The sequence below is a fragment of the Molothrus ater genome, chromosome 1 (genome assembly GCF_012460135.2).
Source record: "Molothrus ater isolate BHLD 08-10-18 breed brown headed cowbird chromosome 1, BPBGC_Mater_1.1, whole genome shotgun sequence".
Taxonomy (NCBI): domain Eukaryota; kingdom Metazoa; phylum Chordata; class Aves; order Passeriformes; family Icteridae; genus Molothrus; species Molothrus ater.
In genome coordinates, this window is record NC_050478.2 from 9,062,187 (window position 1) to 9,078,407 (window position 16,221).

At 37.8% G+C, this 16,221-nt stretch overlaps 1 protein-coding gene across 1 annotated transcript in view; it reads right to left on the reverse strand.

Moving 5' to 3' along the window:
• Positions 1-1,473: 1,473 nt before the first annotated feature.
• The window catches only part of LMBR1 (limb development membrane protein 1), a 68,174-nt gene continuing 53,426 nt past the window's right edge, over positions 1,474-16,221 (reverse strand). The window contains 4 exon segments of the mRNA XM_036402798.1: positions 1,474-8,276; positions 10,263-10,424; positions 14,612-14,678; positions 16,122-16,212. Of these exon segments, the coding sequence (XP_036258691.1) occupies positions 8,194-8,276; positions 10,263-10,424; positions 14,612-14,678; positions 16,122-16,212 (403 nt within the window). The 3' untranslated portion in view covers positions 1,474-8,193.

Here is a 16,221-nt window from a genome sequence, read left to right on the forward strand (position 1 = left end):
GTCTGACCTTGAGCTCAACCCTTCTGCCACCTCACCTCCAACTTCCCAACCCACATTCCCTGAAAGAATGGCTCCTTCTTTTCCTAGCAGGTTTTCTGTCACAGGAAATGCATGGAGAGAAAAGCTCACATTGCCTGGTCATGATACAGACATCAAAATGTCCCTTAAAACTGCACACATTTATGGACAGAGACACACAGACTTGTGTGAATCCCTGCAGAGCTTTCAGACACAGGGGTACCTTAGGAGGAAGTGGCCACAGTGAGCTGGGATTGCACTCAGGATGATTAAATTCAAGAAAAGCAATCGTTGTCGGTATTTATTTTGTTGAACCCCTGGGGGAGCATCTTCAGATATGAAGATGAGATTGCCCAGTCCAATATGCAATATGCAGAAACATACTCAAGGCAGTAAAAAGGCATAAAAATCTATACTGAGGACAACACCTGAGATGCCTTTTCTCCCACTGACTGTCAAAAAAACCAAACCAACCAAGCCCAAAAAAATACAAAGAAAAAAGCACTAAAGACATGATGTAGTGCCAGAGCTCAAGCTTGGAGGTTTCTGTGTCCACTTGAGCTCTGTTTCCAAAAATACATAAGCATCCCCACAGACAGCAAAAAGGATGATAAGAGGCCTCCATAAAACTGTTGAGAGAATTTGAGGTCACTTCTCATATAGAAAATAAAGGGAAATGTAACCTTTCAGGTGGAAAATAAAGGGAAATGTAACCTTTCAGGTGTGGAAAAAGCAGTGCAAGCAGAAAGACTTGTTTTACTGTGGACATTTGAGAACAAAATTAAAGCTTAAAGCACGGTAAGGGCCCTTCACATTTGACATTTATGAAATCTTGGACAATTCAACACTGGAATATACTGCCTAGAGACAGCCCAGCAATCCCATCAGAGATAGCCCCTGCCAGGCTGGTTAAATACCAGGAATAATGCAGCTATGTTTGATCCTGTGCAGCTGGATGGATCAAACATCTCCAGGTCCCTTCAGGACACGTGATCCTTGAACTTTAAAAACAGCCTAAACTCTCCTGTGAAATGGAATTTAAAGTCTGAAGCTGTTTAAGTTACAGTTTAGGAAGCATGGTGGTCAGGGGTTTAACATGTAAAAATTGCCCTTCAGTCAAACTATTAAGGAATTGCAAATTACTTACAAATTACATAATGAGCATACTTTGCTATAAACAATCCCCACTGGCCTAAAGCAGAGAGTTCCAATTAATTGCACACCTGTCTTAAAACACAGGGCTGTGATGCCTCTGAATGTAGAGGAATCTCCATCACATTCCCTACCTCAGCTATTTTAGAAATGCAACCATTTGAGAATTTCAAAAGCAGGTTAAATTGGGAAAAGGAAGAAGAGAGAGGAACACAACTATTCATACCAATTACAGACAGGATAACTTAGAATGACACAGATTATTTTTTCATTGCTTATAATAAAAAAGGGATAAAACTCTGCTATAAATCACACTTTACCTTTATTGAAAACACAGTAAAAAAAATTTTCCTACAAAACATTCAGTGTAACATTTCAAACAAAGGAAAAAAACATATTACCACTGCTTTTCACAAAATGAAACAAAAATATCAGCCTAGCTAAGGCAGCAGATTTTTTTTTTGTAACACAACAAAATACCCACAACAGAGAACATTATAAACCATAATTCTGGATGACCTAAAATGAACCAGGAGGGTTTGATGGGGAGAAAGTATCTACACCAAAAACTATTGGGATTAAAGTAACACTCAAAGCACAATTTTTCAGCTGTGTTATACCTTGGTCAGATACATCCATGTGAAAGAAAATTCACATTTTACAAAATGTTTACAAAACCTGAAGCACAAATCAGACCAAGAGGGGACCACCAGTTCCATTCAGCACCTCCCAGCCTCACGCAGTTCAGAGATTGTGCGTAATTTAGAATTGTTCTTGTAAACTGTGACATGAACCAGGAACACTGCAGTGAAACCCTGAACGTGCACAGTGAAGGCTCCTGATGCCATCATCACAGCCCAGCCAGCAGCACCAACAGCAATGGCCAGGCCAGCTCAGAATTGTGGTTTTATGATCGTGCTACCTAAGCTCACGTGAAGCCAATTCCATCTGACAGGGATCAGGGTGCCAGCAGCACCCTAAGAACATCCTCAGTCTCCTCACTGGGAATTTTAAATACAAAATTTAGAAGAGACAAGAGCAACCCATGATCTCTATTAAGGTAATGTGGGGTTGGGCCCAAACCCCACAGGAAAGGAAATATTTTGTGTACATGTGTTTCATACACACACACCAATATTTCAAATCCCATGACCTAAATGTATTTTCTTTTTCTATCCAATTCTCCTTAAAGTAACAGAAATCACACCAAATAAGGCAAAAATACTTTGAAAGCTACCTTTAAGAAAGCAAAAGTGACTGAAATTTTTTGTTATATAAAGCCAAGGAGGAGAAAGTACTCAGAGAGATTTTATGACTCTTAAATTTGGTCCAGACTGGAAAAAACTCATGGTTAGGGGGAAACAGGAAATCATGCACCAGCCAATTTTCTTCTTAAACATTTAAACACACTCACTGAATCCACTGCACAGGTATCACCACCATGCCACTTCTCTGAATGATCAACTCACGTGGGGAGAGAAGGCCCAAAACATGCTCATACACATGAAATACAAAAATCCAGAGAAAGGTGAAGAGCCTGACCTCAGCACCTCTCGCAGCCTGCCCCTGCTGAGAGCGGACACGAGGTGTGGCCACCTCGCACTGCAGGACGTGTCCCTGCACACCCCACGGCAGATGAGCTGCGGAGCAGGAGCACAGCAGGAGCCACCCTGCAGTGACACCACCCCAGGGGCTCCCAGGGGCCAAACCAGCTGGTTCCCCTCACTGAGAAGTGGGGCTGCACCCTCACAACCCTGGAAGCTAAAAGCCAAATATATGCCATGACTAAACCCTCTCTACTCATGATTCAAACCGACTTGAGCTCTTGGTAATTTGTTAGAGGACCCTCTAGTGACAAGATTGCTTCAATGGAATCTAGTGGTAAAAAACAAATTCATAAATGTGAACATTTTTGTAGGGAAGAACAGTTCTAACTAGGGAATATCTCTCTACAGGCTATGTGGGAAAAGAAATAGATGAAAATCAAAGCAGGTTCCCCAATACTTCAATAGCTGGTATCTGTGGAAGCAGGGAATAGAGGAGGAATGCAAAATAAAGCCCTGTTCAGGAAAGGAGCTTCATCCAGTGATGCTGACTATAAAACTTAATGTAATGAGGGTAGGGAGAAAAGCAACAACAGTGCTTGGGGTTAGTGATCAACAAACATCTAGAAGCAGCATTCCAAAGTGCTCAAGTAGGTACATATCAACATTCAGATACCTAAAAGCCTTCAAAAATTAGGATTTCCTAATTTCTATTTGAGGTAAGGCCTTCATACAGATAGAGTTGCTAAATAGCTTGGAATTCAGTATGTCAAGAATATCAGCATTTACAGAACATTACTCACACTACCTCTTTGACTGTTTGGAGTCACCTTCTGTATTTGTTAAAACATTTAATGCTATGTATATTTTAAAAAATCATGAGCAATAAATGAAACTAAAAAGCTACTGATAAAATATGGTAGTTAATACAAAACCAGCAAGCATCCTAAGGGGTTTCTGTTGCCAAGACAGAGATACCTTCAGAGGTTCACAGGCTTCTATAAAAGTCCAAGATACTGTTTCACTGTGAATCACAAGAGATTTTAAGAAGTGATGAATTTTTTTTCAGTCTCAGTGAATTACTGGCTTATTTAGAGAACATACAATTGACATTTGTATACTAATGAGACATTTTTTTCTCTTTGAAAGAAGAGTTCTAGATACTCAAATTGTGAAATATTTTAAAAGCCTTCCATTAAAGTTCTTCTGGTATGTTTTCTTACAGTGCATAAATCAAATCTATGTGGATTCTTCTGCTATTTCATATTTTGTCTAGCTCAAGGGGGCAAGGTAGAAAAGGGGGTAGATATTGTATCACTGTGTGGCTGGTGGCTGTGGCCTTAGTTTGCTCTTGCTGAATGGGATAAATTCAAAAGGAGCATTTTTGTAAAGTTCAAATCTGACAATGTGACTGAAATAACTTGCCATCTTATTACCAATAGCAAATTCAGTGTTCATAGGTTGGGGAGGGAAGTCAGTGTAGGCAATATTGTCTCAACTCAGCACTAAAACAACAGCAAAAATCCTAATACTAGGAGGTAGGGAATCTTATTTCATTAAAGCAATTAAAGCTTCACAGTTCACATCAACACTTTTTAAAACAAAACTAAGCACATTTCTTTTTGAAGAGGTTATTTATGTGGCCTTAATGTCCAGCCTCTGCTTAGATTATTTCACCGTGGTTTTAAAAATTGCTATTTTCAAGATCAGAGAATACATTAAACAGGATTTAGCTGTTTTCCTGTATTTGTTATTTCAAAAATTTAGATGCCAGTCCACTAAGGGTAAGGCTCAGTTGCTGTACATACACCACCATCCCACTCCTGGGAGAGGAAGAAGAGATGGGAAATAACCTAAAGCATGCTACAAGAACTCAAGGAAAGCCACATGCAGGAAGAGGCCAACTGCTTTCTGTTTCTACCTTATTCCTTTCTAATTTACACTGTAAATTCTTAAAGAAAAGGGCCATCATGTCTTTACTACACAGCACTGGGCACATGTGAGCACCTCAGGTAGCATCAGCTGCTGCACAGCCTCAGGGGTGAGTGGCAGAGACAGGGTGGGATGGACACTGGCACCCATCACTCCTGGTGACACAGGGGAGATGTGACACTCCTGGTGACACAGGGGAGATGTGACACTCCTGGTGACACAGGGGAGGACATGTCCCCAGGATCTGCTCCCATGTCCCTCCTGCCAAGCACCTGCTGCAGGAGCTCCTGCCTGCGTGGGCAGCCCAGCCCTCCCTCCGCTGGTGCTCCAGGTGGTACTACTGGACAAGGAAAACCATTTGTCAAATCTTTTAATTTCTATGACATTAAAACAGCCAACAGGGTCAAAGGGATCAGAGGAACAGGGCCAAAGATAAACAGCACATTACAGACAGTAAATAAAGCTCCCTATAAATGCAAAACTGTTACTTGTACAGTAACCAATACTACTATTTTTTAGCTTAAAGTGATAAGCGTGTGTGCTTTATGCTTAGAAATCCCACAAATATTACAGTTCTGCAATTGCATTTAATATTGTGCTACCAACACAGAAAAAAAGCCAAAAAACAGCTAACTTAAAACACTCAGTTTACACCTATTTTTTGGTCTTGTGTGGTATCTAGTTGAAGATGGAAGCATTGATGTGCTTTTTGCCTCATAAGAAGAGAGGCAGATGTTAATGTTACTAAGATCAGCTGTATATACCTTGAAGGTATAGACCACCTGACTCTACATGAGTCAAATACTAGGAATGTATTGTCAATATCCAGTAATGAATTACCAGTTGCTTGTACTTAAGTGACCATATGATTCTGTGAGAAGTATACAGTGACCTGTATCTTGCATGCAGTGACAAAGCCTTGCATAAGCACGTCATTTTCAAGGCCAAAGGCAAATTTTAATGTAGACAGTGTCACCATATCAGCAGTTGATTTTAAAACACAACACTGTCATAGTTGCACAAGGTAGTTGTGAATTATCACCCATCTTGGAAACCACACAGCACCTCAACCATCCCACAGAGTCCAGTGTAAAGTTTTCCCTAAGGCAGCCTTAACCCACACATCTGCCTGCAGAATCCAGCAGAAGGGGTGGGGACAGCCAAGGCCCTAACATTTGTTTTGAAAAAGAGCTTTAAAGTCTTGCCTGAAGCTTGGGTGCTTCTCAGCAGGAACTGTCCCTGCTCAGTTGAAGTAATTGCCCAACTCACTTGCAGAAGCCACACACACACATTATAATCCACCTTATTCTGTGTTCTTGGGTCACTGATGCCATGACAAACATCTCTCCAAAGGCACAAAGAGCAAGACCTATGCTGGTTCATACTCCTAGGTTTATTCCTAATATTATTTTCTTCAGAGTGTATAAACTGTCTTAGCATTGTAACAGAAATATCTATTATCTAAAAGCTAACTGGCCTCACACACCACAGTTCACCACTTCATTCAGACATGAGGACAATTTTGGTCATACAATGACTTGCATGGAAAAGTGGACATATTTCACTGGGTTTTAACTATGATGCCAATACATAAGGCTATAAGCTCTGAGAATACCTGACTGATGCCCCTAATAATATATCTCCCAATATTTTAAATATAAACTAATTTTAGAACAACTTTTAATTATAGCTCTCTGTTATTGGTTGCAGAACTTTGACTCAGATAAAGATTTCTCACTAAAGTGTCAGCACTAAACAAGAGAAAAGATGCTTGTAAATCTTAGTGAAATCAAGTAATTTTACTTTTTCTTCCAAGACTTGATACAACACATCAACAGTCAGTTCAATAAACCTTGAATTTATACTGATCACACACACACAAAAAAAAGTAATTATCTAGCATCATATTTACTACAGAAATATTTACATTATGCCCCAGTTCAAGTCAGAAAAGGCAGCTGAAAAAAAGATAAATCCTGTGTACTGGAGCATGATTTTTGAAGCACTTTAGGGGGAAAAAAAAAACCCAAGCAGACATTCACACACACAGGAATAAGGTCTACAGCCCAGAGCAGTCATCTCAAGAGAACAGCCAAAGAGTTTCTGACACAAGGTTTACCTTATTTTGGAACCACACTGGAAACCAAGTTGTCACCAACTAATATAAGACCTCAAACTACAGACAGGCAGACTTGTTTCACAGAAATAGGAAATGAGCAGGAAAATTTTCTGGCTCCCTACATGAAGGGGCACTCACTGAAGGTGTCCCCATTCCAGTCTGTTTGGAGATTACTTGTGGCTGAGCAGGACAAAAGTGCAACCAGATTTTGAATACTTACTTGGTATTTTTCTTTACTATAAACTGCTTAAAGGATTCCTAAGGCTGCAAGGAAATGCTACAAGAAAGGACATTATCACCCACTGATGCCATCTTGAATCTAAGGCCTCTGAGCAGTTAAACACTTCAGAAACTCAAACTACCAAGACTGCACACATTTTACTTACCAAACCACCTACAGTCATCTGTATAACCTTAGAATTTAATTTATGATATCTACACATATAGGCCTATATACATGAACATGTGTACATTAAAAAACAGGCTAGTGACAGATAACTGAGTTATGCCACTGAACAGAAATCCTGGTAACTGAAGTATAAATTCAGAGAAATTTACTTCAAATTAAAGATTGTAGAAAACTGCAACTGCAGCCTCCTAGGCCTGCACTCCTTGCATTGATTCCAGGTACTGCTTACACACAGTAGTTCATCAAAAATTTCACAGGGTGTCTTGGGTAGGGGAAGGGAGCTCCAGGGCACAACAGCTCACAGAACTGAGAGCTGTGACAAAGGGTCTACACAGCTTTTTACAAAGCATACTAGGCTCAGATTTAACACTGAAGTTAATCTTCATCTTGGACTTCTGTAAGACATTGTTTGACCACCAGTAAAGCAAGCTGGCATTAGGAGCTAAGGACAGAGAGCTGAAAACACTGGCCTGCTGAGAAGGCACCATGACACAGCCTACTGCATCCAGCACTGGGATCTCTCCTGTCCTTTTTAACTCACTCTCAGTAGAGCTGTTTATCTCCTGTCATGGGTACCTACTCCAGCTACTGTACATTTCCAGTAAGGGTCATATGGGCCTTCAAGTGTATGTTTTCTTCTTTTTCTTTTTTTTTAAATCAAGTCCCAAAGTTATTCTTTATAGCTGTGTTTGTATAACACAGGAGGTACTGTGCATTCAAATGGTAGCAAGTCTAAAAATAAAGATGTGAGACTGTCAACAAATAAAAAGGAATGCATTTTTCTCTTCAGCTTCCAGTCTTCAAGGCACCTCCTGCATTAACTTCCTGGGAAATAAACAAGCAGACCAAAAGTTCACTGGAAAGAGAAGAATCTGACACACCTAACTTCCTCAGAAGCATCCAAATGAGACAAGGCTCGACCCGAACTAACAACTAAAAGCAATATAAAAATGCTGATGAGATGACAGGAATGCCATGAGGTTGATGTTTTCAGCTCTGCTGATTGCAGGTGATTGTTATCACAGTGTTTTCTGATGGCCATTTGCAGAAGGCTTTGTCTCCGAGTCTCTTGGGTTGTTTGATAGGTGAAGTTTATCTAATCCTGCAAAACATTACAGAATAAGGAAAAACTTAAGACTCCCCCTTGTTTTATGCACACAGGCATTCAAAAGAACACAGACAACCCAAATCCTACTTCATGATTGCAGACTTCACATTTGCTGAAGACCAGAACTGATGTTCTACCTCCTGCAAGAATTGCTTCTGGGAAATTCCCTCAGTGTTGTTTAAGTGAGAAAATCCATTACAGTGGACAAGCATGGAAGACAGAGAACCCTAACTTTCCATTGCTTAAATCACAGACTCAGATGTTAAGGACCAAGACAGACTTGCAATAATTTACCCTGTCACCTAAAAATACCTAAATAATTACCTAAAAATATTAATTTTATTAATTTGATAATTATTCTTTATTTTAAACTATAACATCTTTTTGTAAATCACTCACTGCTGATCTTAATGTCACTGGTGATGACCAGATCATGTTTCTAAACTATTTATATGTCTAATTACATTTTTAATACTACACTATTACAGATTTATCACTGTTTCCAGCCTTTGTTCTTACTGAACAATTCTCTATTGTGAGTGCTAATTGTAGTCTCTCATCCTGCCCCAGGCAAGCACCTAAATTACTCTTTTTGAGGGGGAGGGAGATGAGGAAAGATGGCAAATTTAGCCATATTGTATTCAAAAGAGGCATGATGTCAGTCCTTCCTTGCTTGGTACAGTTTCTCTCTGAAGTCTCCTATCAAGCCTCTAAAGCTAAGTATCAAACCTGGGAAGAGTTTCTTGTTCATTTTGTGTAGACTACACTGAAGTGCCATGATGTGCACAATTAAACTTCTTGCATTGTTGGAATTGGAATTCCAAAATTGACTGCACCACTAAAAAATCAGTCTCCTAAATATTGCCTTATCTGTAGTCCTAATATGTGAAATTTTTGGTCATAAGCCAATTTTGGTTCTCATTCTTTGAATTCCATGGTACAGTTTTTAACAGATGCAGCTTGTGATGTACAGCACCGAAAACAAACCCAGTTTGTGCCAGGAACCTGCACATTTCAGGGTTTGTGACTCCCTACTTGTGTCAAATCCAATGATCATTACCCTACTATGCCTGCATTTTTATGTTTCTTAATCTGCCTTCACCATCTGCAATTTTTTATTAAACACTTTATTTTTAATTATTTTACAAAAATTTTAAATTAATCTTTCACCAGGATTCTGGGAAGTGCTTGGATTTTGTTTCAGCACCACAACTCAAAGCAGTGAAAACTAACAAGAGTAACTTCTAGATGATGTAAACTGAATCCTCAGCTACAAAGAAACACTAAAGTTTCACCATTAATCCTCTCAATTTAAGGAAATACTACTCTAGGGATCTAAAGAGAGAGGAGCTTTGTTAATTAGTAAAGATAAAATGAGGCAACAACAATAGAATAAAAAAATAGAATAAAAAAATAATTTTATCTTCTTAGTATCAAATGTGTTTCAATCCTTTCATCTATGGTCAACAAATATCAATGCAAAACTTGATCAAATTTTTGATTATATCAGGTACAGGTTTTACTCAGCCAGTTACTAAGGTTCTGTACATTGTGTACAATGATTTTCTGAATAGATGTTCAAAAAAGAGTATGACAACAAATTTGAGATCTCTGCTAACTATTTTTAGGGAACTAATAAGTTGCTTTAGTCAAAAAAGAAAGACAACCCATACACAAGCTGAAGTTTTAATGTGGAATAATTGCTCATAGCAATGAGAATGCTTCTGTGCTCTCCCAAGACTGAAAATCCAGCTGGAGACCAATCAGTACCACAGGCATATCATTGAAATCAACACTGTACCTTAGCTCTGGACTCTTCAAAAAACAACACGTTATTCATCCTCACACTTTACCTTAGAGAAATTTCCAGAAAAAAGTATTCTGTGAGCTGTGACAGAACTTTACCAGTAGCACATCATGGTGTCAGTGGTGGAGAGAGGGATGGTGAAGCACAGAGTGAATTTTCAGGGCTGTGCTTACCTAATGCCTTCAGGAGCTCTTCTCGCACAGCAGACGTGAACTTTCTGACCAGACACAACGTTGTCATGATAGCAAAGAGCAAGTTGTATGATAACACAATGTAGAAGTTCCCTAGCCAGTTGAACCTTCCAAAGTCTCCAAGGAGATCAAATCTGGTGATTCCTGTTAAATTGCATACAAGATTTCGATCAAAATAATCATAACATTTTTTTAGGAAACACAAAAATTTCCTTCTATTATATTTACATTTGGATGCAAAATTCTTATAGATAGCACACCAGAAGCCACATGATTAAACACACAAGACAATGCTTGTTGGTCACTATAAAACTGTAAGACACCTTTATCAAAATGGTTTTTTAAATTTCATAATAAAATGCTTGAATAATGGGATTTGAAATTAATTCTCCATTCTAGGTAAGAACTCTTTTTATGATATTAGTAGATGTAATTAGGAAAAAAATCAGCTTTAGTATGAAAACTGCTTGAAACCTCAGTTTTGACAAAACCCTTAATGATTCCAGAAAAGACTGAAATGCACCTTGAGCTTTTTTTAAAAAAATACAGGTAGCAAACAGCCTTTCTATGAGAGCCACAACATCTTATGGTAACCACTAAGCCTCTGAAGTGTTCTTCCAGAGAACTGCTTTTGAAACCAAAGTTTAAAGACATCTTTCCAACTGCAGTTTTTCTCCTGGATCCACCCACCACTACAGCCATGGAGCATTTGCACAGAAGGAAAAAGAGGCTGAAAGATGGTGCTGACAGGTCTCCCTCACAGGGCACCTCCAACCCTGACACTTGGGCTTTGTGCTGATCAAAGGCCTGTCAATCACTAATTAAATGAACAACATTTTTCTGAAACATGGAAACATCTACAAGGTGTAGGGCCCATGGCAGAAGAGGAAGAAGCACAGGCTGTTCCTTTGTCAGGTGTCATGGAATACTGCACTGAACACAGAGCAGAACACTGAGATGACAGCCACATGATCACTGTCTAGGATCCAAAAGCTGTTGTATTCCCAAAAAGCTTTGGCACACATGATGTCAGAGGGAAGTGTGCCCTCTCAACAGTGCAAAAGCAGGAAGCTGACCCTGTCCTAGAACTAAAATGGCAGCAGCAAATGAAGCAATCACAAAGAGGCCTTGGCTCTGAAACTCCTGAAAGCTCCTGATTTTCTATCATCTTATTTTGAAAGTGTTTTGGGGCTTTTAAAAAACTGACTTCAAAAGTAATAATAAACAAAGAGACAAAATTAAGGGTCAGCTGCACTTCTTCCAAGGGTAAACCTGACACTTAAAAATCTCACTGTATCTGCATACCCAAGACTTGCAAGCCAGTTATCACAATGTTAAAAGATATACACACTTCTTATACTCAGCACCTGTCATTTAAATTAAAACATGGAAATTGAATTTGGTACCTAATGAAAAAATACTGAAATGAAAAGGAGTTGTTTCAAAGGATGAAACAAAACAATCACTGGTCAAAACAGCAGAAGAGGCAGGGCAGGGAGATATACTAAAAAAGCACAGAAGGTCTTAGCACAGAAAGAAAAAAACAACTGAATTAACTGGTAAAGAGATGAAGGACAATAAACACAGAGCTGCTTTCCTACTTGAAGGCAAACAGTGCCCTTAGCATTTCCAAAGCAGCAGTGTTTTAGCCAGATTGTGAAGCCACATGAAAATTAAGAAAGTCAGGTTTGAATATACAGGCTCCCAAAACTTTAAAGGAAAAGGAACAAAACAGGCAGAGCACTGGAGTTTTCTGGAAAAGGAAAAATATTCCTTGACACATAGAGGTCCAGAGGCAGTGTTACCAGGACAAACAGAAATGAACCCTGACACTTCTGTTAGAGTAGGTGGGAAAATTATTGCCCATAAATTACATTCAATTACATTGAATTTCTTCTTACAAACAGAAAAAGTCACTGCTCATCAGAAAAGTGACACAGTAACAGTCTGTAAACTCATGGGAGAAAAAGGTTAAAAAGGTTTTGAGGTCTTTCTTAAAGAAGCAGTATCTACTCAGCCCACAGAAAAAAACCCCAAGACTTTTAATAACTCTTCAGTAATTGAACAAAAACTTGGATATCTAGTGGCACAAATATATACACACAAAAGCTGATGAAACTTTACCAAATAAACTATTAAACAAACAAAAAAAAAGGTAGGTTTTAGACAGCACACACAAATTTTAAATCCCCATTTACTTGTAGATAATAGTCAAGTGTGGAATTCTAGGAAAACTTGCATATACTCGAAAGTTCAATTTTCTCTGGAAATCTTTGTTTTTTGTATTCTTGACTTTAAGTGCTTTATTCCTAATTTGTTTCTCTGTGACTAGCAATATGGCGTTGGCAGGAAACATTTCTGAAGGGCAACTAAAAGGCTGAAAAGTTCTGGGGAAATATGATTTAACTTATTTTAGTTTAAAACTTTCCTGGAGTTCTAGAAGAATGACAGATTAGACATATCTACCACCTACATATCTAATTAGAATGCTATGAAACATGTAAGAAGAAACCATTTCCATTTTGAAAAGTTGAAAAAGGTCAGTGCATGTATTAGATAACTTTTGCTTTTTCACCTTTCCCATAAGGATAAAGTCTAGTCTTTTCTGTATAGCCTAGAATCTCGCTTTTTTAATAAAGTGAAAAGACTATGAATCTGCTTAACATATTTATTTCTTTTCATCTATTCAGTGCCACAGGGAGGTGGCATGTAGTGCAACACACATTGATATTTCTGCAAAAGCACCACATGACTCACTGTACTCTAATACACTCTATTAATCCTGTTTGGACAGCTGTGACTGTGCATTTGTTAGCTGTGTGTTAATTGTTCCATCTTTTTTCTTCTTTTATTTATCTCTATGGCAAACTATTCAGGAATTTCACTTGTTAGTCTGGTTTTTAAGTGAGTTTTACCATTAATCTGTTTCCTATGAGACAACAATGGACCCAGCATGTACACTTACTCCCACAGAATCTGGTTATTATCAGCTGGTAATCTCATGGATCATTAACAATTAATTTTATTTTCTTTTAAACAAGTCTTGAATGCAGTAACTTAGTGGACACAAACTTATGTTACAATTCTATTCTAAAACAGTGATTTTTCTATGTAACATCTGGCTCCACATCCTAGAACCATCTCACTTCTTAGACCTTTATTATACTGGTTATATTTTAAAACTGCACTACTTTAAGTACTTGAATTACCCTTTTGCATTTTTGTGGAGTTTTACTACAGATTTTTTCAAGTTCTAGAATGCTTATTTTAAGATTCAATTCTCCAAAATGCACTGCAGAAGGTTTTTCATTTGCTATAAAAATGATCTATAGTTTATTAAAATGTCCCCTCTGTAGATACACATAGCATGAGAATATCCAGTATAATACTGGAAAACCATGAACTACTCTTGATTCAAGAGTATGAAAGGAAGAGCAGCTAGAGAACTACTGAGCACACACTGCTGGTCTGTGGGCCTGAGCTCAAACTTCTAAGCTTGTACTTAAGACTTGTACAGCCTGAGGTGAAGATTTTTGTTTTGTTCTATTTAATGTTCCCAATGAAATTCACATTAGTTACAAGGATTCTGCATTACTTAAAAACGTGTAATAGCCTTGCAATTTAGCTTCAAGAATTCAAGCTGAAGATTACCTAATTAAAGTGAAGATACAACACATTTTTCTAACTGGTTAAAACAGATTGACTACTTCAAATGCTACTCTCAATCCTTAGCACTAAAATCAGGAGTTCTTCAATTCTGCTATGGAAGACTCCAAATTGTTAAATTTGAAAAATTAAGTTAACAAAAAATACAAGCATGTTATTGTAGGGAAAATGAAAGTAGCCTGGTATCACTACTGATTAAAAAAATAAATTAAGAATCATTAACTCTTCATTAAAAGTCATTTGCACTCAGTGTTACCTCAAATTTCAGACACCAAATCCCAAATGTATTTCTTGACAGGAACTAAGCCCTAATTTCAAAGCGAATGTGAAAACTACTTCAGACTGCTCTGGACAATCAGTTTTCCTATCTTTTCATCTCACAATCTCCTGTTTTAAGAAGTTTCAAATCTGACCTTTTTAAAATAATATATCCTCTAAAATTGCTTAGCATCTTTTTCTTTTTAGAAAGTATGTTCTGCAGTTCCTGTACAAAGATGTATGTTCAACAGTTCATGTAGAAATGAAGGCCACAGATACATGATCTTTCATCTGAAAGTGATGGCAAGTTACATAGTATGGAAAATACAGCTACAGGCTCTTCTTTTTTCTTGTATTTTTTTTCAATTAAACATCCTTTATTATGATGTTACTTCCATTTCACTTACCCAGTGTCCTTGACATCACTGGCAAAGCAGAGCTCAGCACCAAGATTGAGACACAGTTTCCAATTATCTGTTTGAAAGTGACAAACAGCATTTAAATGATAAATGAGATTGCTGAAGGGAACACAAAGAAAAACAGCAGTCAAGATGAAAAAGAATAATTCTTAAAAAGCACATTCTTCAAATTGAACCTAAAGCAATTTACTGTAATATATTGTTAGTGTTGCTGACTTCTGTCACTCCTCTCCACATGGTGTTACACAAGACAAAGATGATCCAAGAAAAAAATCAAATATGTATTCATGTGCTTTTAATCAAAGTGTTATGTATGCTCAGATCCAAAATTATTCAAAACAAGCATGTTGCAAAGCATCAACTGTTTACTTACTTCCTGTGAATGTTTTATAAAAGAACAATTCCATGGGCTTAGAATGGATGACTGATACATCAGCTTAAGCCTTGGATGTAACTGCTTGCAGGATTAGCACTATTTAAAAAATTACAACAAAGAGCTTCCTTTCAATTCAATGCCTGTTGTCTACTTTAAATAATACCCAAAAAAATCACAGCTGTTAGATTTCTTTTTGTTCTTGTAAAGCCTTTAAAAAAGAGTAATTGAAACTTTCTTTCAGAAAGGATCATTTTCTTCAGGTCTAGTTCTATCAGAAGCCAAAAGGAAAAAAAAAGTAAACTTGAAAGTAGGTAGACATTTGTACATTTACTATTTATTTCCACACTATTCCTGGTGTACTGTAAACAATCAATAGGAAATATTAAGAACATTCCAACTCTCTACTACTTATTCCTCTAATCATTCTGTGTGTATACCCACTTTCTCACTTTGAACAATTTGTAGTAAAAGTATCTTAATCATTACTTAAATAAAAAAACAATGAAACATATTGAAAAAATAATTAAATTCAACATCTGTTCCTTGGTTACTGATCACTTCCCCATGTCAGCTGGGGGAATATTTTGCCAAAAACCTAGGCATGTTCTTCCCAATTAGGTAACAGCACTGGTTATGCTAAAGCCTGTGCTAAATTGTAGAAAGTCAAATTAGCTTCAGATTGCAAAATGTTGCTGAATAGCTGTCCTCAGTCTTAGTTTCATTATTCAAATTTGAATTACTTTGTCTGTATTACTTCTAGCAACCACGTTGTTCAGATCTCAAACAAGCTCCCTGAAGTACAGTTAACACAATCAAAGTTACTCATTAGCAATAAGTTCCCTTTGAAGGAAGTTCTTTCACTTGCTTTTCTATAGCCAGTTAACAAGCTCTGCCATTCCTGGCTTTTTACAAGTGAATGGATGCCATCCAAACTAAACAGAGCACATCCTTTTTCCCACTCATTCAGCATTTTGACAATCTTCCAGTTTGTGTTTACGCAGCTTACAAACAAATACTGATCACTGCAAATGAGCCATTCAGGACAATTACTAAGAGAGTCAGTTTGTCTTGGGTGGCAAGAAAGACAGGAGGGGGCCATGCCCATCCCAGATTGTACCTTACCTTTGTCATAGTTGTGTCATCCTTCCTGGGAGTAAAATTCTCAAAAAAACGAAGACTGTAGAAGCCGACGACAGAAGATACCATAAGATAGCTGTGAGAA